Source organism: Haliaeetus albicilla, chromosome 22, assembly GCF_947461875.1.
Source record: "Haliaeetus albicilla chromosome 22, bHalAlb1.1, whole genome shotgun sequence".
In the NCBI taxonomy this organism is placed as follows: domain Eukaryota; kingdom Metazoa; phylum Chordata; class Aves; order Accipitriformes; family Accipitridae; genus Haliaeetus; species Haliaeetus albicilla.
In genome coordinates, this window is record NC_091504.1 from 24,695,485 (window position 1) to 24,717,744 (window position 22,260).

General features: G+C 44.8%; 1 protein-coding gene across 2 annotated transcripts; it reads right to left on the bottom strand.

Moving 5' to 3' along the window:
- Positions 1-2,503: 2,503 nt before the first annotated feature.
- ZNF598 (zinc finger protein 598, E3 ubiquitin ligase) lies at positions 2,504-21,341 on the bottom strand. Of its 2 annotated transcripts, none has more exons than XM_069810504.1 (12): positions 21,066-21,341; positions 17,242-17,354; positions 15,679-15,808; positions 13,214-13,425; positions 12,428-12,645; positions 11,584-11,701; positions 9,760-9,941; positions 8,424-8,493; positions 7,018-7,781; positions 5,903-6,038; positions 4,921-5,065; positions 2,504-4,800 (listed from the first exon to the last, which is right to left on the bottom strand). In XM_069810504.1, exons 1-12 carry the CDS (start codon positions 21,249-21,251, stop codon positions 4,453-4,455), a joined length of 2,622 nt encoding a protein of 873 aa, XP_069666605.1. In that variant the 5' UTR covers positions 21,252-21,341; the 3' UTR covers positions 2,504-4,452. The 2 variants fall into 2 exon arrangements, with proteins under 2 accessions (XP_069666605.1, XP_069666604.1); XM_069810503.1 differs by having other exon boundaries at positions 8,424-8,496; positions 21,066-21,338.
- Between the last annotated feature and the right edge of the window lie 919 nt (positions 21,342-22,260).

Here is a 22,260-nt window from a genome sequence, read left to right on the forward strand (position 1 = left end):
TTCAGCACGACTTCAGCCCCCTGCCAAGGCACCATAGTTCTTCTCAAGGTCAGCGGCTTTTTACAGCTCCCCAAAAATCAGTATTACCTTTAACTTGGAGTCGGCACGGTGAGCGTGCAAGGACCTGGCTGCGTTTTGCTGGGCAGGAGAGGAGGAGGAGGAGGAGGAAGGGTTTGGGAGCCTGAGAGGCTTCCTGGCAGTGGGAAGGCAGAACAGATTGCTCCTTGATTAAACCGGAGCCGGGAATAATGTGTCCAGCCACATCAACAGGCATCTCCAGGAAGTTTAACCCTGCTGTCTCTGCCACCGAAAATGTCAGTCCCCATCGGTGGAGGGGAGGACGTCCCCGCCAGGGTGGCACGGGGAAGGATCGGGTCTGCCTCGCGGCAGAGCCGGCGCTGGGGCTGCTCGGCAGGCAGAGGCAGGCAGCCTGTACAGGCAGGCAGCCCACAACTGGTCTGTTTTTTTCCAGGCAATAGCGATGGGTTTAATGTAGTCGCCCCTCCAAGGCTGTGTCAGTCAGGCAGGACGGAGAAAGCCGTAATTAACATGGTACCCCAACGCCTAAGACACACACGACTTGGAAAGAGCGTTTGGCCACCTTGAACAAAAAAAACATTTTCTGTTTTTTTGGTGAAGCTGTTGCCGAACGCCCATGTAGCTCCCTGACCCCGTGGCAGCGCAGGCCGGCAGCCGTCGAGGTCCTGCTTAATTAAAATATGCGTAGAGGCAGGGTGAGATGCCGGCTCCCCGCCTGGCCAGCGATGCCATATGTCTACCCCTTGCCCAAAATCCTCTTTCCAGGCTCTTTGCAAGCCCCCGCAGCATCCCCGCTAGTCGTTCAGCATCGGCGGTGCCGTGCGTTAACTGTCGTAGCACATCGGCGTGTCCGTGACTCGTCAGGCAGACTAGTGTATACAGGTATGGACTGTAACTAAATATAACCTTAACGGGCTTATGGTTAGAGAATTAGATCCATCGGTGTAATAACTGTAGTATATTCTTTGGGGTTCAAGTATTCGTAACATCATCCTTCGTCCTTTTTTTTTTTTTCCTCCCCGCGCATTCGCTGTGGTACAGTAGCACTAGCGGCTTTCCTTGTAACCGTCCAGACCACGTCCCAAAAGCATGCCAGGCTTGTGCTGTGAATTTGTGCCATGCCAGCTGCTGCCCCCATGCTGTCCTCGCAAGCTGTTTAATATATCCTCTGTTCTCCTAGAGATCTCAGAAGCCCAGCAGCTAACTCGAGCTTGCAGAGGGCAGGATTGTACTGCTCTCAGCATGCCGAAAGCTTCTGCATAGTGTTAGCGGTGAATTTGGGTGTAAAGAATAGAATTCAAACAATCCTGTATCTTTCCTGGATATGTATTCTGCCAATCTCCTTGCTCCAGGAGCCTCTGTTGCGACAACACGCATCTGTCTCAGCACTGAGTTTAACCGCATCATGTTTTTTGCATATTTATTTTAAGCATATTAAAAGATTTGAAAGAATTGGATTTTTTTTTCCCAATGTTTTAAGCTATTCCTAGTGAGTCGGAAGTTTTGCTTAACTGATGCTTAGTAAAAAGATCTCCCCCCATTACAATGCTTCTGTATCTCATGCGGTTTGAGCAGATCCCTCCCTTTAAGTCACAACTACAAGCAGTTGGGATTTCACTGGCTCTTCTGCCTGGACACTTTGTAGGATGAGTTTCCCATCAGTTCATGCTACAACAGCAAGTGACAACTATGGCATTTCTTTTCTACTTCCATCAACCAGCAATTCCTTACAGGGTTAATTTGTACCCTTCTCCCTCCGCAACCAACCCCCCAAAACGGTGTATGGCTGGCTCTTAGTTCTGCCTGCTGCAGCTATGAGGTCACTTAAACAAAACGAAGCTAACTGTGGTCATTGTCTATTCATTAATAAATCACATCGTTACTTTGGTGGGATCAGTATTTCTCTCGATCGAAGCTACTGTGTAGATTTGCAGACTTCCTTTCAGCCTTTGTTTTCCCGAAGTGATCTGGGGAGAGCGGGTGGGTCTAGTTCCATTCTGGTTTAGTCCTAGTACTTTTCTAGATAGCATTGTGAAGCTGTGTGGGTCCGAAGACCCTCTCCCACCACCAGTGAGGCTCAGAGTGAGCCTTCCCTGTATCAACTTGAAACCCAAGTTCAGCTGCCTGTATTTTGTTGCAATATGCATTTAAACCTCAGATTCTGTAAGAGTTTTAATATCAAACTGATACCAAATGTGGTTTGCAAATTGAAGTTTTTTTGCAGATACCTCTGTATAAGCAGACCGCTTCAAAGAGTTGCAGTTGTCACTAACCTTATGTGCATTGTAGTATAAAGTGGACGGTGTATGGAAATAAGTTAAAAATGTTTACAACTTTTGTATATATTATATATATAAAAATATCTTTTGAGAGAACAATCTGTGATTATGTATTTTCAGTGTCTGTGTACCAACTGCAACTTATTTTCAATAAAGAGTTAAAAATGAATAGAAGCGGCCTGAAAAAAATTTGGTAATACTTTATTTAATCAGGTGAGCACAAGGAACAAGGAAACTGCATCATCAGGCCAAAGAGATCGATCGCCTCGAGGAAACTTACAGCAGCACCCGGCCGGTGGGAACTACGTATCTGCTAACACAGAAGAAATTAACTGAGAATCAAGGGAAGACGTAAGATACTCCTGCAGAGAATATGCATGTTATTTCCCCTGAACTTAACAAACCAAGGGAAGAGACAGGGGGAAGAGCTGACACTGCAGATCAGTTGCTGACTAGAAGTGCTGGGGGCAGCTGGCATCAAACCGAAGCACCGCTGCAGTCGTCGTGTCGTGGTAGTGTCGCGGGCATTGCACCCCGCTCTGCTCGAGAGGAACCCGACTCGAAGCAGGAACACGGAAGCGTTACTACTTGTCACGTAGTCATGCATTTTATAAACAGCCATGCAGCCAAATAATCCCCATCCCCATTTCAGGGCGTGCAGCCTGGCCCCTGTGCTGAATACAACACATTCAGTATTCAAAACAGTCTTAATTAGTCAGAAAAGGAACCAAAAGCACTTTGCAGCCTGACAGCAAGCAAAAATAAAAAGTGTAAGGCAAGGAAAACTTTCTGTAGCCAGGACTAGCTCTTCAGTGATATTCTGAGCTCAATTTCATCATAGAAATGATGCTTATATAAAAGCAGTGTTTTGTCACTAAAAATTACATAAATTAATTTCAACTAATTTTCCTACACGTTAAAAATAACTAAACCTGGTCTGCCAGGATGGGAGAGAATCAGACACTGAATTACAGCCATGAAAGTGCACTGCAGGAAGGACTCTTGTCACTCCATCACGTCACAGCTGCTGCTGGAGGAGTTACTTCAAACGACGAATAGATTCCCCTCTTGTCTCTGAGAGGTGGAATTTAGAGATGCCAAGCAACATAAGCAAAGCTACTTCAGACTGGTATCACCAACGGAGGTGCAGGATGTAAACGCTCCGTACAGTCTGAACAAATTATTCTTGTTAGTGCAGACCACTGTAAACAGATAAATGCACTTAAAGGCACTGCAGATAAACATGGTCAGTGATCAGCAGCATTTAATGTCCCCATTTGCTGTTGTTTGGAGCTACCACCGTTAATACATCCAAGAAATTAGAAACATGGCAGTCATTAAATAAAATTACTGTGAAGTGTGCTTTACAGAAAGTAAAGCCTTAATGTTATTATTCTACATGCAGTGCTACAAAATAAGTTTCTTTAAAGAACATGTTACATAAAAGGTCAGAGGCAACTTCAAATCTCATGTTCAACTAATCGCACAGATCAGTCCAATTCTTCAAGTAGCAGAACTAATTCCGTTTTCAGACAGGAATTTTCTTTGCTGTATGAGCAACCCCATGTTTACAGACACACAGCTGTAATGGTCTTACTCACCAGTGAGTAGCATCTTTTCCTTTTCTGCACCTTTGTACCCCTGGCTACTGTGATCTTCACGGTCACAGAAATAGCACACAAAAAATCAGAACATCGTGAGGGAAGCCACTTCTGCTTCCATTTGTTTCAGTGATTCATAATCTTCCCCCACCCCCCCAAAAAAGAAAGAAAAAACCCTAACCAGATGCTTATTCCCCTATTGTGTCCCCTGTCAGTCTTCAGATCAGAAAGTATTTTCTCAGCTATTGCATGTTACAGGAGAAAGGTGGCCCCCTGCCTGCCCACCCTGCGATTTCAGCCTAATTCTACTCAGGCATTTTGGAAGCTCAGACTTTGGATGTTAATTAGCTACGGCGCAGTCCAGTGATCCCTTTGCACAGTATTTATGAACAGCACTGAGAGGGCTCTCTAACAGTCACCCGCATATGACTACTCAACTGGCACTGGCCCTCAGCCACACTACACTGCCAAACCTCATTCCAAAAAGTGCATATTCATAGATAGACAGACTGTTTTATTGGTCTTCAGGAAAGCTAACTGATGATTCTGCTGATTGCTTGTAAGGAAGGGAACTCCTCATCCTCAATATGCAAAGCTTTATGGGTGACAACGTCCTGCTGAGTTAGTACTTGCTTACACGTTGGGCAGATACAGCAGTCGAGATCAGAGTTGGAGTCCGTCTGCCAAACATTCTTTTTGTTCTTTTTGGATTTGTTTGAGCTTTGTTTTTCTTTGATTCTGAAATCGTTGTGAGCAGAAAGCAGTTCTTGTTGCTTAAGCGTGTCCGGCAACAACACCAACAACTCGTTAAAAATTTTCTTGAAGTTATCTCCAAGCAGTTCTCGGCAACTTTTGTAATACTGTGCTGCAGAAATCAGACCCTTCAGTGAAAAGAGAATGGGAATAATTAGCAAAAAATATATAAATAAAAAAATCTCACTGGGATTCACTTTCTCCCAGAAAGGAAGGTTTCAGGAACCCAAAGGTTCTTGCCCACTCACCTGTCTGAATTGCCCAGAATGAGTTTTAAATTTATTGAACTTGGACTCATCGCTTTGAAGAAATTCTTTAATAGATTGTATTAGCTGAATGTTCCTTTGCTGAAAGTTTTCAGGTATCAAGTATGATCCGTGACAGGATTTTGGCCTGCATTTGAAAAAAACAGACTTGACTTTGACATTGCTTTGTGTTACACAAAGATGCTGCAGGAGATATATTATATGGCTGTTCTCTTCTATAGGAAGCACTCCCTTCCTCCACTCAACTACCCGTGCAATTACTATAAGCAGCATATAGCTATCTCGAGAGGACGATGAAATGTATCCTGTGGGACTACGGTATCAGATTCCAGCTTTACCTAGACAGAATATTTAAAATCAAGTTTAACACAGTCTTGACTAGCCATTTTGTAAGCCAGGTTTACTAAAAAGATGTCAGCAACAAAGACCACACCACAAATAAAACTGAACAGATTAATACAGATGTCTGTATTAAACTTACACAAATTTTCCCCTCCCCTTTTCCTGTAAACTCATCTCTCCAGCCCAGAAGGGCCCCAACCAGACACCAGCTACCAGAAAGATCAGTGCAGTGAAGGCATTCAGAGGTCACCAAGGAAAACATGCTTCAGCACCTTGCTTCTGCGACTCAGACAGAATCAATGGAAAGGTTAAGATATATGTTGAAGCTGCAGATTTCCAAATAAATCTAAAAAAGACAAAAGTCTGAGCTGCCACATGGCGCAGGTTTTCATTTCTTCAGACTTGAATCCACGCAACGCTTGTGCTTTCTTTGACACAGCTCTCCTGAATCCAGCCCACAATGGCCACGGGACGCCCCAACGGGAATCATTAAGTGGCTGGCCTCTGTGGCAGCACCTGTTTAGAGTAATCCCCTCAGAGTATTTCCTGTTGTTTAAAGCCCATATGACATAACTGAGATGTAATGTGTAAAGTTTCTCTAACTCAGAGAACTTTTACTTACTCTTTCAAAGATGTAGTGACAGGTTCAGAGATCTTGGTGGATGGAATAACAGCAAAACCTGGAGGGGGTTTACTAACAGGCACCGACAGTCCCGGAGGCGGAGGAGGACTCTTTAATAGCACCACAGTATTAAAGCCTAAATAAAAGCCGAGAACAGGCAGGAAGTTAGAGCACATATCTGTGGCACCCACATACCACCGTCTAAAATAAACACCAGTGGTCTAATGTACTCTCCAGAAGCACTAAGAAGTAAGAGTCAGCACTGCAGACATCACTGTATTGGAAAAAGCCTAAAAATTAGAGAGGTAGAAATCTGTTGCCGTAACAGTCAGGTCAAGGAGCACTTCATAGTGGCTGATGTTACTCTACAGAGAAAATGCTTTAATTATTAATTTACTTTTTCAATAGAAAATAATTTTAAAAACACACTCAAACTCACGATGAAAAACACTTTTACATTATTGAAGTGAACAGAAATCACTCCAGAAGCCACAACAACACTAGGCAGAGCAGCACAGAACAAAAACGGCTATGCAAGCATCTCCTGATGCGATGCTACTTTCATTAAAACTACTGTAAGTCGCGTTTGTTGCTGTTACTCCAGTTTTACAAGACTATGGCACCACTAAAAGCAAGGGCATTAAACCTCTGCAAACACAGATTGAAAGTGACCAAGCAAGCCAAGCTGCTTGGCAAGTACCAGCAGGCACAGGTCACAGCTAAAGAGAGATTTCTTTTGCCCACAGGGGCTTCCAAACAAGATCTTAAAGCACAAAAGCACAGATATGTGTCAGCTGTGACTCCACCAGAAAAGCAGTGACAGGTAAAGACTGGGCTGCTCATCTGTGAGCCACCCCCAGAGAGCAGACACCTGCAGCTGCATGGAGCAGAGGTATCCCAACATTGCCACCGCTTCAACTGTGATTTACCAAGGACTTTCAAGCCCATTTATGTCACCCAGACTGCCTTTTTAAACTTCAAAGCCTAACCTAGCACCTGGTGGCAGATCTGCTCCTCACATGACAGCCAGAAGGAGCAGTTTATACATCTCATCCATATGCCACGTTTCTCTAAGCTACCTCCAAGCAATGCTGGCCATGCCCTGCAGTACTTACCTGGTGGTGGGGGCATTCTAGCTGATCCTGAGCTCCCAAGAGCTGGGAAGTCTTCCTGAGGTAAAGGGCATTTGTTAGTCACTGTGGGCTTTTTAAGGCCAGGGGGCTCTTTGGGTGTACTACAGATCGCTAATGATTTTTCCAAATGACCATTCATGACAGCTGCGGATCTGTCAGGGGTGTGAAGAGCAGAAGATGCATTTGGAGTCTGCTCTGCTTCTGGCAGCTTTTCAGTCAATGACCTGGGAAATGATGTCTCCTGTAACAGGTGTGGGGACGATGGTCTCTGCTTCTCAATCCCCATCTTCTTTTTCTTGCTCACTTTCGTAAAAGTTTGTGAGGTAGAAGCTGCCAGCAAGGACGATACGTCAAACATTGTCGGTGTGCTTCTGATCTCCTGGGTTGTCAAGCCACTACTGTTGTCTTCATCATCTGACTGAGAGAGTTTATTGCTCTTCTTACTTCCTTTAGTGCTATTCAAGGAGGATGTTTTTTTGGCTATCTGGTTTACACAGGGGTTGCTAATGGCTTTGACTACATTTTTACTGGAACCATTGTTCCATGCAGATGTGATGTTAGTTACTGTTTTATTGTTAGGCCTCATTTTGGACACCAGAGCTGGAAAATCCTCCTCTTGAAAAGCTGTTTTCTTTGCAGTCGCCGTATATGTCAAAGACATCCCAGAAGAGATGGTGGGTGCTGTAGAGGATGACAAGCTTGGGAAATCTTCTTCTTTAAGCTTAACTGCTGCTAGCTGGGCAGAGCTATAAGAAAAGGAAAAGTAAACCCCATTACAACAGTGCTGCAGAGGCAGCACAACTCCCAACAGGCCAAACAAGCTCCATACCTGTCTGCAGTCTTCCCCAAACTATCACTTAGGGTGGCACAACTGACCCAACTGTTAACGGGATGCAAATGCACTCAGGCTTGTAAACTGTGTCTGGAATGGGTCTCCTCAAAGACACCACACCAGCCTTGCTGTGTTATCAGTACTGTCTTAGTACACCTCACCTTGACCAGAGCTGTACACACAGGTGCATTCAAACTGCCACATCCTGCAAAGACACTATTCTAATCATCACCAATTTCAGGAGATGATGAATTTTAAAACTCACAGTATATAGCTCCTTTGAGATAAGCTATCAAGTTAAAAATGGCTGGAATGAAGAATATTGAGAATGTCCCTGAAATTGCACCACCAAAAGATCAAGCCATGAACTGTAGCAACAACCGGTGCTGTTCATGCAGGTGACTAGCACAGAAACAGCTGGAGGCAGAAGGGGACCAGGGCAGGGAGGAAGCATGTGTAGTTTAAGTGATCTGTAAAATTATTTTCTCCAGAAATGCAGAACATAAGTAAGTATCTAAATCTGCTTTCTCATTGCTGCAGCCTCGCACAAACTTACCCTTGTAGAGGTCCCGCTGCTGAACCAATTGCTGGAAAGTCGTCTTGGCTTAAAGCACCATTAGCAGCTGCTTCTTTTGGAGTATTGACAAAAAGAGCAAAGAAATGTTTTCAACTAAAATCCATTAATTTCAGAGTGAAAGCTATCAATGAACATGACAGCAGCATTAACAAGTCCTATTTTCAGCAGCTGATGATATCATTAACTGTGACATTCCAAAAGGAGAATTTAAATTCATGCATCACTATTTCCTTCAATTAACTGCATTCACCATTATGTCATTGTATACTGGCTGTAGCATACGGGAAATTCATAATACTCAACATGAGCAAAACATTGGTCGATAAGTACTTTGTGAGGGAAGCCTCTGGAGACTGAGACGCCAATGACCTCAGCTGTCTGCTCCGTGCTTCCACCAGAATTTAGCACTCAACTGCCTGCACAGGGTCAGGATGTTCATCAGAGCCTCAGTGCTCCACCTGATGTACGCCAATGCTTCATTTGGAAAGCTGCTCCTCTGAGCAGTCCATCACCCCTCTGCTGCACAGATGCCCAAGCTGCTCAGCAATTAGTTCCTGGGCAGTCATTTTACATTGAAACATAACTCATTCCCAATTTAGATTTGCCTGAAAATCCAAATCCTGTGCTGTGGACTGCAGCAGTTCATGGACAGATTGATAACAGCTTTGACACACATGCAGCAAAAGCTGGGCAGGCAGCTGGGGGAGATAACCTTGCCTGTCATCCCCAACTGAGCTGTACCCATTAACCAAACAGAGCTCTCAGCAGCTCTCAGTTCATAATGAAAGCATATAATCTTTAAGTGAAAATCCTGTTGAAGGAACAACACAACAGTGGAAAATGGATTTGGAGCAACAGTAATATCAAAACACCACTGTATCACATTTATTTGCCCCAAACTGGACCTGGGTCAAAGCAGTTAAAGGTTTGCTTTCACCAGTTGTAAACTTTTACTGGGAATAACTTGTTCTCAAAAAAGGGGAAACTCAACTCAAGCACCACAATAAATCAGTTCTTGCATGCTAGCGTAGGAAATGGCGCATTCTTAGATTATATCAATTTGGATGGAACATCACACACTGTTGTACATTAACTGCATTTGATATTTTTACCCCGCTCCATTACACGTGTAACCTGCTGCAGGAATCCCAGCCTACTCGGACACACAAATCTGTGTTGCTGGATTAAGATTCTGCATAGCTCTATCCACATCTGCCAGCTTTTGGGAACAATGCATGGTGATTCCCACTTTTGCCAGGCTGATCTCCAGACCCATCATGTCTCCCTGCAGCTGCAGAATGTGTTCAACACTAACCTGTAGCATCGTTTGAAGACTTTGGCACACATTTGGAGCTGAGCACTTCAGAATCCCTCAAGTCCTCCTTTTTACCTCTACTGCTGCTGTCCTCTTTGTCTTCTACCCGTTTTTTCTCCTCTTGGCGTTTAGCTGCTACAGATGCCCTGACTGCTGCTGCAACGTCTCTGTCTTCTTCCTCCCTACAGGACAAGGCAGATTTTCTTGGTCAAACAGTAAAGATTACCGAGCAGCTTTGTCTCACTCCAGCTCTCACCTCTCTGGTGTCAGCTCCGATGACTGTCCCTGATCTTGTGCTGCCAACTGCTGAGAAGGCTAAAACAAACCCACCACTCCAATACGCCCTGGCGCCGGCTGGTGAGACAGGCAACATTCACCCCCTGGATTTGCAAATTCTACATGTGGTAGTAACAATCCAGGCCAGAAGAAACTGGGGTGAACTGGGAGAGACAGTACCAAGGATGCATGGGGACACCTGTCTCTCCCATTCATTTTCAAACGTATGAAATCATATTTGTAGGCCACAGTAATTCATTGAAACATGGTTTGTCATGAACTCTCAACACATGCACGATCCACATGCGACACCAACACATAAGTGTTTAGAGATGGACTTTTTCCCCCAGTGAAATCACCAGTAATGAACCAGCTGACTGTCCAGCGAGAAAAAGAAGAAAAATAGATGTGCAGTATGTATAAAGCACTCAGGTCTTGTGTGGATGAAGAGACATATAAATGCAAAATTTCATTTCAATACTTAACCCTCTTCTTTTTCCAAAGCACTCAGTCTGGCCACACAGAGATCTGTTAGTTCAATGAAAAGCATGGTCCTTAGAATTGGAACTTCATGATTACCCAGACCAAAAAGTCCATTAAACCTGCAAACACTTGTCACTTACTTCAGAAAATCCTATTTAGAAAAGTTAGCATAAAAACAGTTGCTGAAATTACTTTAGGATTCTGAGTATTTAACCCACAAGTTGAAGATCACATTGTTTGCTTCCTGTGTCAACTCCAGAGAGCTGAAACTTCTGTCCTGGTTTTGGCTGGCATAGAGTTAATTTTCTTTCTCGTAGCTGGTATAGTGTTATGTCTTGGGTTCAGTATGAGAACAAAGTTGGTAACACTGATGTTTTCAGTTGTCACTGAGTAGTGTTTAGACTAAGTCAAGGATTTTTCAGCTTCTGACGCCCAGCCAGCAAGAAGGCTGGAGGGGCACAAGAAGTTGGGAGGGGACGCAGCCACGACAGCTGACCAAACTGGCCAAAGGGGTATTCCATACCATGTGATGTCATGCCCACTATATAAACTGGGGGGAGTTGGCCTGGGGGGTGGATTGCTGTTCAGGAACTAACTGGGCATCAGTCAGCAAGTGGTGAGCAATAGCATTGCACATCACCTGTTTTGTATATTCCAATCCTTTTATTATTATTGTCATTTTATTATTATTATCATTATTAGTTTCATCCTTTCTGTTCTATTAAACTGTTCTTATCTCAACCCACGAATTTTATCTTTTTCCTTCGAATTCTCTCCCCCATCCCACTGGAAGGGGTGGGGAGCGAGTGAGCGGCTGCGTGGTGCTTAGTTGCTGGCTGGGGTTAAACCACAACAACTTCGCACAAAATAACGTCACTTTGACCAAGCATGTAGTCAGCATGGAGGCTTAGACCGAAAGCTAGTTCTACTCTCAAGGATTCACTATGGAGGCTTCCAAATTTTGTACCCACTTCCTTCCTACTGGTCCACCAAAACACTGTTAATTGGTAAGTAAAAAACAACACTAAGCAGCAATAAAAAGCCACAAAATGTTGTGCTACTCACCTCTTGTATCTCCAGCTGCCTCTTCTGTTTTGCTGACTTCCTCGGCCGCCCAATCTGCCTGACCTCCCTTGCCTGTTATACCTGTCAACTTCTTCATAGTCCTCTCCACCTATAACACCTAAACAGGAGGGATGATTGATCACTCTCAAAGTTATTTCTCTAATCCGGGCATCACACTTTGCCTGAAAAAAGCGAAAATATACTGGTACAAACAAACCTATCTTGACTTCTTTCTGATGATTAAGTAGTCTACATAACCTTCAGGATTGCTACATTAAAATATATTTTGCAGTATATGGACTCCATGTATTGTAACCTGTGATGTGAGTTTTGAATAATTTTGGTTTTGTGCAGAGATCTCTCTACATACAGTTCCACACAGAAGAAAAGTTCTTATGTATGTCGATCTCTGCACTTCTAAGTGGATATGCTACTCTGGTCTCATGCTCCATCTTCATCACTACTTGGTATTAACTGTAATATGTGTCATTCATGTAATTACAAACTGGAGAAGAAAATCAGCAATCTTCCTAAAATTGCATTACCATCATTAAATCCACACATGGTGAAAAAAATTGTTAAAAAACATTCAGGTAGGAAGAGACTTCTGGATGTCATCTGCTCCATCCCCTCACTCAAAGCAAGGCCAGCTCTGAAACTACACAAGGGTGCCCAAGGCCCTGTCCGGTCAAGTTTTGTTGATCTTCAAGGACAAACTCTACAACCTCCCAGGGTCCTGTTCCAGGGCTTGCCCGATGGAAATGTTCACCAGATGTTCTTGAAAACCCTCAAAGCAGTAAAACCGAATATGTTTCTGTCCACCTCATCCCCCAACCACGCTTACCCTCACTCCTCCTCTGGTGCCTAGGAGCATAGTTGAACTGAAGGTCTATCTGTCGGTTCTGCCTGGCCTCTGCCCTGTTCTTGCTGTGGCAGGCTGTTTTGTGCGCTTTATAATCTATTTCTGTGCGGAAAGCGTGGGTAAACTGTTCTGTGCTGCACCGTCCCTCTTCACAAAGGAAGTGCTTTTCGCGGAAGTGTTCACGAAGGTATTCATAATCACTGGAAAGAGAAAAGAAGCTGAGCTGCAACCTTCCCAACATATTTTTTCTAATGGTATATGGCTAGTCTTGTAAGACGAAGACAAGCCTAGGCAGTTTGTTCTTTCTTTATCCCCAGGTAAGCTTTCCAGCTGAAACCACTTGCATACAGTCAACATAGACCTTAATGCATGATCCCAGATGTTAAACTAAACCTACTGGCTGATAATCATCACATTCAGCTGTACCCAAGGCATGTATTTCAGAAAACAAAATTTACTTCTATCTGCTTTGCACATGAACTTTGGAGCATTAGAGTTAACACACTAGACAGCTGCAGACAGCTGCTGTCATGCTGCAAAATGTAACTTTTGATGTTTAAAATTAATGAGCAAAACTTTAAAACATGAACTAGACAAAAAGTCATTACTTTGGGTATTGGTTTGAGGAACAAAAGAGACTGCAGCCAACCTGCTCACATTCTTGCCCTCTGTGTTCAAGCTCTACTTTCCCCAAAATTCAAAGCAGACCCAAGCAATTTTTCCTCAAGATTTAAGCTACCGAAAGAGGAATAAACTGCTCGCACAAACCTGTAGTATTCCTGAGCACCATCAGAGTCACAGAAATGACAAAAATAATGATCTCGTCTTAGGTGTTTCAGTAACTCATCATTATCCAAATAACGCTCGTCACAAAATTTACACAGGGGATGCCCACGATGAGAGGTGTCATCTGGATCTCCATGGATTCGATGACGGGCGAGGTCTTTACGAGAATACCATTTCCGTTCATAAGTAAAAATCTGAAGAAATATATATATATGTATTACTTCTTGTGAACAGAGAACAAAATGGAATAAGCCGGGTCGTGCACAACTTGTTAATTTGTAGGAGTGGAAGATTGCTTCAGAAAGATGCGATCTGACAACTGACACCTAAAATTTTCAGTGAATAGGAAACAAAATTCAAGCAATAGATCCAAATTAAGTCTAACTTGCATTCCACTGAGTTTGAACATTGGAAACAGATATAATTCACCTTTCTCCCTTTCACTTTTTTTTGGTGTATTAACATAATGCAACAAACTTTAAATTATAATCTCTGCTGGGGAAAAAATCCTAAATATGTATGTATGAACATACAGTATTTCGCATACTCAAACTAAAAAAAAACCTGTAAACCAGAAGTGAGCTGGTTTACTTTCCTCAGATCACAACTACCCCAAGATAGCTACATACAAAGGATACAGTTCAGTTAACAAATTTTGTATTATAAGCCAATCTTCTGTCCCTACTAACACACAAGCTATTTTGGTAGTAAGGGTTCTGAAGATGCCAAAAAGATCAACACAGCCTTGAGAAAAGAATATCCTTTATTTCTCGCCTAGATAAGGACTGTTAACTTGTTCTGGAAAAAGGTTCATTTGGCTTAGCTAGGGTTGACGGACTGAAGCTTCTGCAAGTTTAAGAACTTCTTTTCAGTGGGTACTAGTAATATGGAACTTTTTTCTGCAAAAAAACCCCAACCTTGCAATATTCTGAAATTAAAAGCCAGTAAGCTCTAATATTGTCTCTCCCAGAGAATTCACAAAGAATAACAAACAAGTTCCCTCAGTGCTGGCTACTTAAGCTGACCGTGGAAACACCTCTTCACCAGAGCTCAAAGGACACTGCAACCGAAAGCAGCAGTCCTGCCCTCCCCTGACCACTTCCCTTGAATTAGCTTTAGCGATTGCACGACCACAGGAAAGAGTCAAATCAGTTCACCGAAAGCTAACCCTGCAACCCCCCTCCACATATTAACATTCATTCAGGTCAACCTGATCACTTCTGGATCCTGTCCCTTTTAGCAGTAAACTTCAGTTCATTTGGCATAAACTAACTGTGGCACCACAGGATAAATGCACTTCTCCGATTTGATATTTAATTGGTTTCAGAGAAAACAAACACACATACAAAACCATGTGTAATGACTCCTAAAAATGTGCGTTCATGCATTAAATTCCCTCCTACAACAATAAGGAATGCTGACAACTATTAGACACAGAGGTCCTAGAATTCATTTAACAGTAGCTGCCAATTTTGACGAACGCGTAACTCACAAACACAAAAACCACTCTAGCTCCAGTGAAAGGTGGAATTCTGACTTTCAGACTGTGAAAAACCATTGCCTAACTGACATAACAGCAGCCCTTCTACGTGAAATTTGGGTGGGATTAAAAAAAATAAGAAAGGATGATGATGGTGCTGGTAAGATGAGTAGTTTTAAGGCTCAATACACATCACCTTTTCAGACACAGACAACTCAGCTTTCCAGTAACTGTTTTATCTTTAGCAGCTTGTAAAATACATTTTAAAACAGCCTCTGGTCACGTTCTATGTGTGTACATCAAACACAGCGGACCTCAACTGCAGGCAACAGTGAGTTTCATTTTCCAATCAAGTCAACAAGATACAGGAAATTTGCTCTGAACAAATAAACAAGATAATGAAATACAATTATATTTCATTAAACCAGCAAGATGGATTCTCATCCTGTACATGATCCAACTGTAAATGCTACGTTGACGCTGATCTGAGAAATAAATCCATCACTCCATGATGTGTTTTGCTTTCTGAACTGACACCAAATATTTTCTTAAGTTACAGTTTTAGCTCATAACGTCATACATGTGTAAGTCTTAATAGACATCAAATCTACTGGTACTGTTGTAACAAAGTCTGCCCACAACTCAGGATTAGCTTTCTATCAGACAGTTAGGGTTTGGTATTTACACACATTGTGGCAGAGGAGCTAACATCAGAAGGTTATTAATATGGTTGGGTTTAATTTAAAATATAAACCACTGAGAACCTCTAGGCCTTCTTCATTAATGAGTTTATGGAAGACAGACTTAAAGCAACTGGCCTCACTGCAGGCAGACAGACAGAGGAAACTTAAAAAAATAAATTGGTGCTGTTGAGCCACTCCCTTCTTCCCACCTCCCCAAGTATTCTTACAGGTCATATAAGGGAGCACCTCTCCTTCCCAGACGTTAAAACATAGAACTAGCTCACCTTTAAGTGTTTAACACAGAGTTTGCAACAAAAGAGTTCATGCTGCTTCCTCATGTGCTGTTCCAGATCTGCAAAGGTGTTGAATGGCTTCACATCTGGACACAAAGAGCATTCATGCTGCAGCAGCTTCCTAAGGGACAAGAAAGATTTCCTAAAAATTAGTTGATTCCCTCTCAGCTGCCTAATACTTTTATCGAAAAACAAATGTTCCGTCAGTGGCAGAAGGCTGCATTTTTATAGCTCTCCCAGCAATTTTGTAATGAGGTTGGCATCCTGCTTATTCCAAGAATACTTTGTCATATGTCAGGAACAGAACAGAAGCAAATTACACAGAGGCTTCAACTGTAAGAGAAGAGCTGAACAGTCACACTGTAGGTAATACACTGCCATTATAAAATTTTGAGTGGACTATAACACGTCCATGCAACACACCCCTTGTTTACTGAGGACTGAGCTGATATATGCAACATTCACACCCAATTTAATTACACTTTCTACTGTCAGAAACTGAAGAATACAGTGGGGAGAGATAAAGAATTGTAACATAAAAGGAAGGGGAAAAAAACCCAAACAAAAACCCCACAATGATTCCCAACAAAAGCTGAAGACAGAGCACTGGTCTCTGTGGGAGACCTCACTCCCTCGCACTTGATTGCTGCCCATGGAACTGTAATCTCAGCAACTCTCCAGAAATCGTATCATCAAAAGCAATTCCCAGACCTGGTGTATAATTCATCAGAACATGCTTCCAACTGATTCTGCTCACTAAACCCATTGCCCAGTTCCATAAATATGAAGTCATGCAAAATTATAAATGTATCAGAAAAGCTAGACTCTTAGCCCAAATCATGTTGGATATAACGCACAATTCTCCAAGAAAAAGGTACCACTGCCTGCATGGTTTCATCTTTTTTCACTCTTCTTTCCTTTTAACTGCTTTTCATTATCTTAAAGCCTCCCAATTAAGCATGTTACGAAGAATATTTTTAGAACATGATGCTGATGCCACATTTTTTTTTACTCTCCATTGGTTTTTTACTTCACCCTTTTTCTCTCCCATTTAGAATTAAGATCTTTGTAGGCAGACAAGGTTGCTCTTCTCTTCATACAATGTTTGGTACAACTGGTTTTGATTAGTCCTTACACAGCACAGCAATAAATACAATTATAATAGTAATTCAGTCTTTACTAATTTCCACAGCAGCCATGCAAGGAATGAAAAGCGTTTCAGCAAGTTTCCTGTTGCTAAAGAAGTAAAAAGCAACTTTTATTGACAGAGCAACTCTCCTGTATTATGCATCAGTGAATCTAACACTCCAGCCTTGAGGAGTTGCTCCCTTTGCTGACTGTGGTACTGAGCATTCATGCCAACTGTGCGGCTCCAGCCTCTCGTCCTAGCAAAGCCACCTGCACTGCACGGTGACTAATGTACACAGCACAGCAGCCACTCTATTCCCATGAAACAAAACCACTGTTCTACTAAAGCATGCATTTCCTGCCATGTAACGCAGATAAGAACATGCTACTTTAGGGATATGTTACAGAAAGGATTTCAGTACTTACCTGTACAGTGCATAAACATCTCCATCCGTAAAATAAATGTCATATTTTTTCTCATGCTGCAACTGGTTAAGCGCTATTGTTGAGAAAGATGTAAGCTTCCGTCCAAAGACAACCTGCAGGCAACACAAGAATCAGAGAGAGCACACTCAGGCTCCAGATAAACTCCTCATCACAAACTTTGTTTGTGAGGGAACTCGCCACAGCCTGAAGCTTGGACAACACTTGCAGAGCTTTGTGTCAGTCCCAGCTGCTCATCACCACCCCCCCAAACTGTGGTACAAAGCCACTGTGAGTGCTCCTTATCAACTTCCAGCAAGTGAGCCAGCTTAAACGAAGGTGGATTGGACTAGCCTGGTCTTTGGATTTTGAACTAGATTAGGAAACTCTTTCACAGTATGTTTTGCTACCACAGCTGCGCTAAGAGTAAATATCTTCAACCAATTCAACCCCTTGTGCAGCGAATGTCTGTCAAGAGCCCTGCACTCAGCTCCCTCCTACCTCCTGTTAGGAGATCACACAGAAACCTACAGTCTGCAAGTGAAAAGTGACACTACTCAGAGTCAGACTGGGAAACCACGGTTTCTTCTTTTCTTAACTATCAGGAAAGCGAGAAATAAAATGCTACATCACTTCCCAAATTATTTGTACCACCTACCCCTTCTAAGCGAACCTGCTTGCTCACAATTGCTCCCACTGACCTCCAAGCAGCCTGGGTCTCACACTGCAGCTATTTACAGTATTACATTCTTCTTCAGAAGCAGCCTACCACTGGTCTGCTCCAGCACACATTCCCAGTCTGGGAAGTGCTGGGGTAGCAGCAACATTTATGAAACAGCTGGAGTTACCTGCACCAGCTCAGAAAGGCTGAGACACAAACACAGGAGGCATCTTTCAGTTCTTACAGTAGCCATGTAAACCCAGAAATACTTACCACCTTAATATAAGCATTCAATTATATAACATGCACATTGTTTAGTCTTGTTAAATCACTCCTCTACCCTTGTTGGGGTGAAATACCATGGAACAAGTCTTTTGAGTCTGGTTTTGTGGGGTTTTTTTAAAGCTTTCTTTACAGTTGGGCTACTTTTAAATTAACCAAAATAAAAAATACACCCAACTTTCTGAAATATCAAACTTAAAATAAAGAGAATATAAATTAAGTTTGTTGCGTAAATGACAACTATGTCTAACTCCGATTATTTAAAAAATTTTGTTTCAGTGAAATTGTACTGACATTTCATTTCAGCCCAAAGTGAGTTTTAGAAGAGAGGAATGGATTGGTGAAAAGCAGGATTTTTCACACAAGTCCAGCACAATTTCCTACAGCAGTTCCAACAACAATCGCACACAGATATATAACAAGAACACTGACTGATCCACTGAGCCTGATCCAAGTATATGTCAGGATTAGTTTACAGGTTGTCCTGTTTTCGGCTGGGATAGAGTTAATTTTCTTTCTCGTAGCTGGTATAGTGTCTTGGATTCAGAATGAGAAGAATGTTGATAACACACTGATGTTTTCAGTTGCTGCCAAGTAATGTTTAGACTAAGTCAAGGATTTTTCAGCTTCTCATGCCCAGCCAGCAAGAAGGCTGGAGGGGCACAAGAAGTTGGGAGGGGACACAGCCAGGACAGCTGACCCAAACTGGCCAACAGGGACATGCCACACTGTGTGACGTCATGTCCAGTATATAAGCTGGGGGGAATTGGCCTGGGGGGATGGCTGCTCGAGAACTAACTGGGCATCAGTCAGCAAGTGGTGAGCAATAGCATTGCACATCACCTGTTTTGTATATTCCAATCCTTTTATTATTATTGTCATTTTACTATTATTATCATTATTAGTTTCATCCTTTCTGTTCTCTTAAACTGCTCTTATCTCAACCCACAAGTTTTACCTTTTTCCTTCGAATTCTCTCCCCCATCCCACTGGGTGGGGGGGAAGCGAGTGAGCGGCTGTGTGGTGCTTAGTTGCTAGCTGGGGTTAAACCACGACACAGGTCAACAAGTAATCCTTCCTAACTTCACTGCAACAATTATACATCACTGAAAGCACATATTACCATAACAAGTATATCCTGCTTTCTCCTCCGTCACATCCTGTGCTGCCACTCATCTTCGTAGTTACATTTTCTTTGGACATGCTACGACACTTACCAGTTCAGTCTGCGCTACTCTGTACGACACCAGCTGAGATTTGGTAGTGTTGTACTTGCTTCTGCTAATGCCACACATGCTATGCAAATTAAGAGACCTGGTTTTAGGTCCTACATATACGTTCAGTTCATTCAACAGCAGTTTTGATGTGATTTATGTACCCCAATATCTTTTTTTCTTTACTTGGGGTAGGTGGGTGAACAGACAGAACAGTATTACAGCAGCACTTAAGACAAGGGGAAAAAAAGAGCACAGCCATTAAAAATGACCTCTCAATTATAATAAAAAGATCATTTTAAACAGTTAATAAGAGGGAGAAAGATGGCTGAATGAACCAAAGTTCAGGCCACATAATACAGCAATATTACAAAATTTAAAAGCTCTCGAGATTTAACAGTCCACCTGTGACCCTAAGACAAGCAGGTTTAAGGAGGAAGAGCAACATCACAGCTTGCTTCTTCCTAAGACAGGAGAAGCGGAGCAGCAGCTCCTCCGAGGATGACCAGAGATAAAATTACTTTCACAGTTTGTTTCTGTACACAGAAGCTACTCATGTGCCAGTAAGCTCTGTCTAAAAACCACATTGACCCTCCTGGCCGCCACAAAGTCTGAGGATCTTCAGCACGCAGCCCAAGATCTTCACTCCCTCCAACCACGTGAACAACATGACAAGCAGCCAACGCTTTAGCTGGGGGGGTCTCTCCTTTTGCCAAGGGGAGAGCCCCCTCCCCCAATATATTTATCTTATTTCATTTACTAAACCATCTCAGTATATTTCACTCAGTGCTACCACCAATTGTCATCTTCTTAAAGGGTTTGTTTTTCTCTGCATCAGTTCTGCAAAAACAAATTCACGCACGAGCATTTGTTTTCACAAACATCCTTGAACAACTTTTCTTCACGCGGCTCACCGCTGCACCAAATCCTCGGCTCCCTCCGCACGGCCGAGCCACAGCATCAGAGCGACTTCCCCCGAACCCCGCAACAGGGCCCTGCGCTATCGCACCAGCAGAGCGTGAGGAAAACAGAAGTCTATCAGAAAAATTATAACCGAGGGGAAATTATTTTTTAAGCGTACGCCCAAGGGACAGCTCATGCTCACCGGAACCAGAGGCAAACGCAGCATGGTGTGCTGTAACGCAAGGTGTGAGCAAGCCCTGGAAGAATACAAAGCATGTTCTTCCACAAGCTTAAAACCAAGTCAGGAATTCGGCAGGACGATAGGGTCATCCCAGACCACGTAATACCGACTCCGCAGAGCAAGCCCCACTGATTTAAAAAACAAACCCCCACTCCCTTTAAATCCCATTTTCTTGCTATTTTCTTTCCAACACGCCTCCCTTCTCCTCTGGACGTCAGCCACACCTCTGGGAGCGAAGCAGACGGCAGATAAACCCGGAAAGCTCCCGGCTGGGGGACAGTTTCCCCCACCCCCCACAGCTCCACTCAGCAGATTTCACGAGTTGCTCCGTGGCCCGGCTCCTGCCCCGGCCCACCCCGCGGCCTTCCCCTCCCACCCCGCGGCCCTGCTCCCCCGCGGCAGCCGGCCCGAGCCCGGCCCCGGGCGAGGTCGTGGGCCGGGGGTGGTGGTGGTGATGGTGGTTGTGAGGGCGGGGGGGGAAGAGGCCCGGCCCCGCCGGCTGCGAGGGAGCCGGTCCCGGCCTCACCTGGCCCAGCTCCTCCCGGCACACCGCGCAGTACCGCACGCCGCACAGCGCCCGCATCCGCACCGAGCACCGGTAGCAGATGGGATGGTCGCAACGGCCCAGCGCTACCACTTCTAATTCCCCGCAGCACAGCACGCAAGACCGGTCCGGGGGACCCGCCGCCGAGCCGGAGGCCGAGGCGGCCATGGCGGCGCCGACCCGCCGCGGCCTAGGCCCCGCACCGCCTAGCAACCGCCCGCACCATCGAGAGGCGGCCTAGAGCGCCGCCCGGTCCGGCGAAGCGACTCTCCGCCCGCCTTCCGACCACAGAGAGCCGCCCTCGCTGATCCCCGGCGCGGCGCCGGCCTGGCTGACCATCGAGGCTTCGCCTAGAGCGGCGCCTCACGCCCCGCCCCCCCCGACCGCTAGAGCGCCACTCCTTCTGACGTCACCCCGCGTCCTCCAGCGCTCCACCATAGAGGAGCGGTCCTCCAGCGCTCGACCAAAGAGGAGCAGCCCAGAGCGCCCCATCGCCCAGCGCCGCGCTAGCCGTCCTCTCGCAGGCCACCCCCGACCATGGAGAAGCGCTGCCCGGAGCGTCTCCACGGCGGAGCCTCTCTAGCTGCCTCTCTCTGGTCTTCCCTGAGGCGGAGGCGGTCTGCGGGAGCCATTTGGCGACTCGTTGCCCGGTGGCAGCTGAACAGGCCCCGGGAGAGACCGAGTAGTGGCCGGGCGGCAGCGGTCTGCGCTGTGTCACCTCAGGGCCTGCCCCTGGGCAGCTGGAGCCCCGGTCTGTGGGGAGATGGAGGACCCCAGGCCTTTGCCCCAGCACCCCTGGCTGTGGGGAGACTGGGCACCCCAGGGCTGTTCCTGGCACCCTTGGGTGCTGCCCTGGGCCTTCGGCAGCGGACAGGGGGCTGTGAGGCAGCATGGCCCTGGCTCTTCCCCCCGGACAAGGTGTTTTGGCCAGAGCATGTGCGGTGGGGTTGGTGTCCCGCAGATGTGGCAACGTGGTGACCCACGGTGGGATGGTGATTGAGGTGGGGGTTTTTTCAAGGCAAACAGCCCCACGATGGATGCATCGGACCTGCAGCTCTGCCTCTTGATCTGATTTTATAATGCAGGCGCCTGGTAGCCTGCGTAAACTGGGTGCGATTGGGGAAAAAAGCGTTAAGAAGTGTGCTTGAAACACTGTGGAAAATAGGGTGTCACATCC

What these genes read in the sequence shown, in the direction of transcription:
- ZNF598 (XM_069810503.1), bottom strand. Translation starts at nt 21,251, where the DNA reads ATGGCCGCCTCGGCCTCCGGCTCGGCGGCGGGTCCCCCGGACCGGTCT. An exon ending in GCCGGGAGGAGCTGGGCCAG is followed by an intron (nt 17,355 to 21,065) that starts GTGAGGCCGGGA and finishes TGTTGCCTGCAG; the next exon opens with GTTGTCTTTGGACGGAAGCT. An exon ending in TCTGTGTTAAACACTTAAAG is followed by an intron (nt 13,426 to 15,678) that starts GTGAGCTAGTTC and finishes ATATTTCTTCAG; the next exon opens with ATTTTTACTTATGAACGGAA.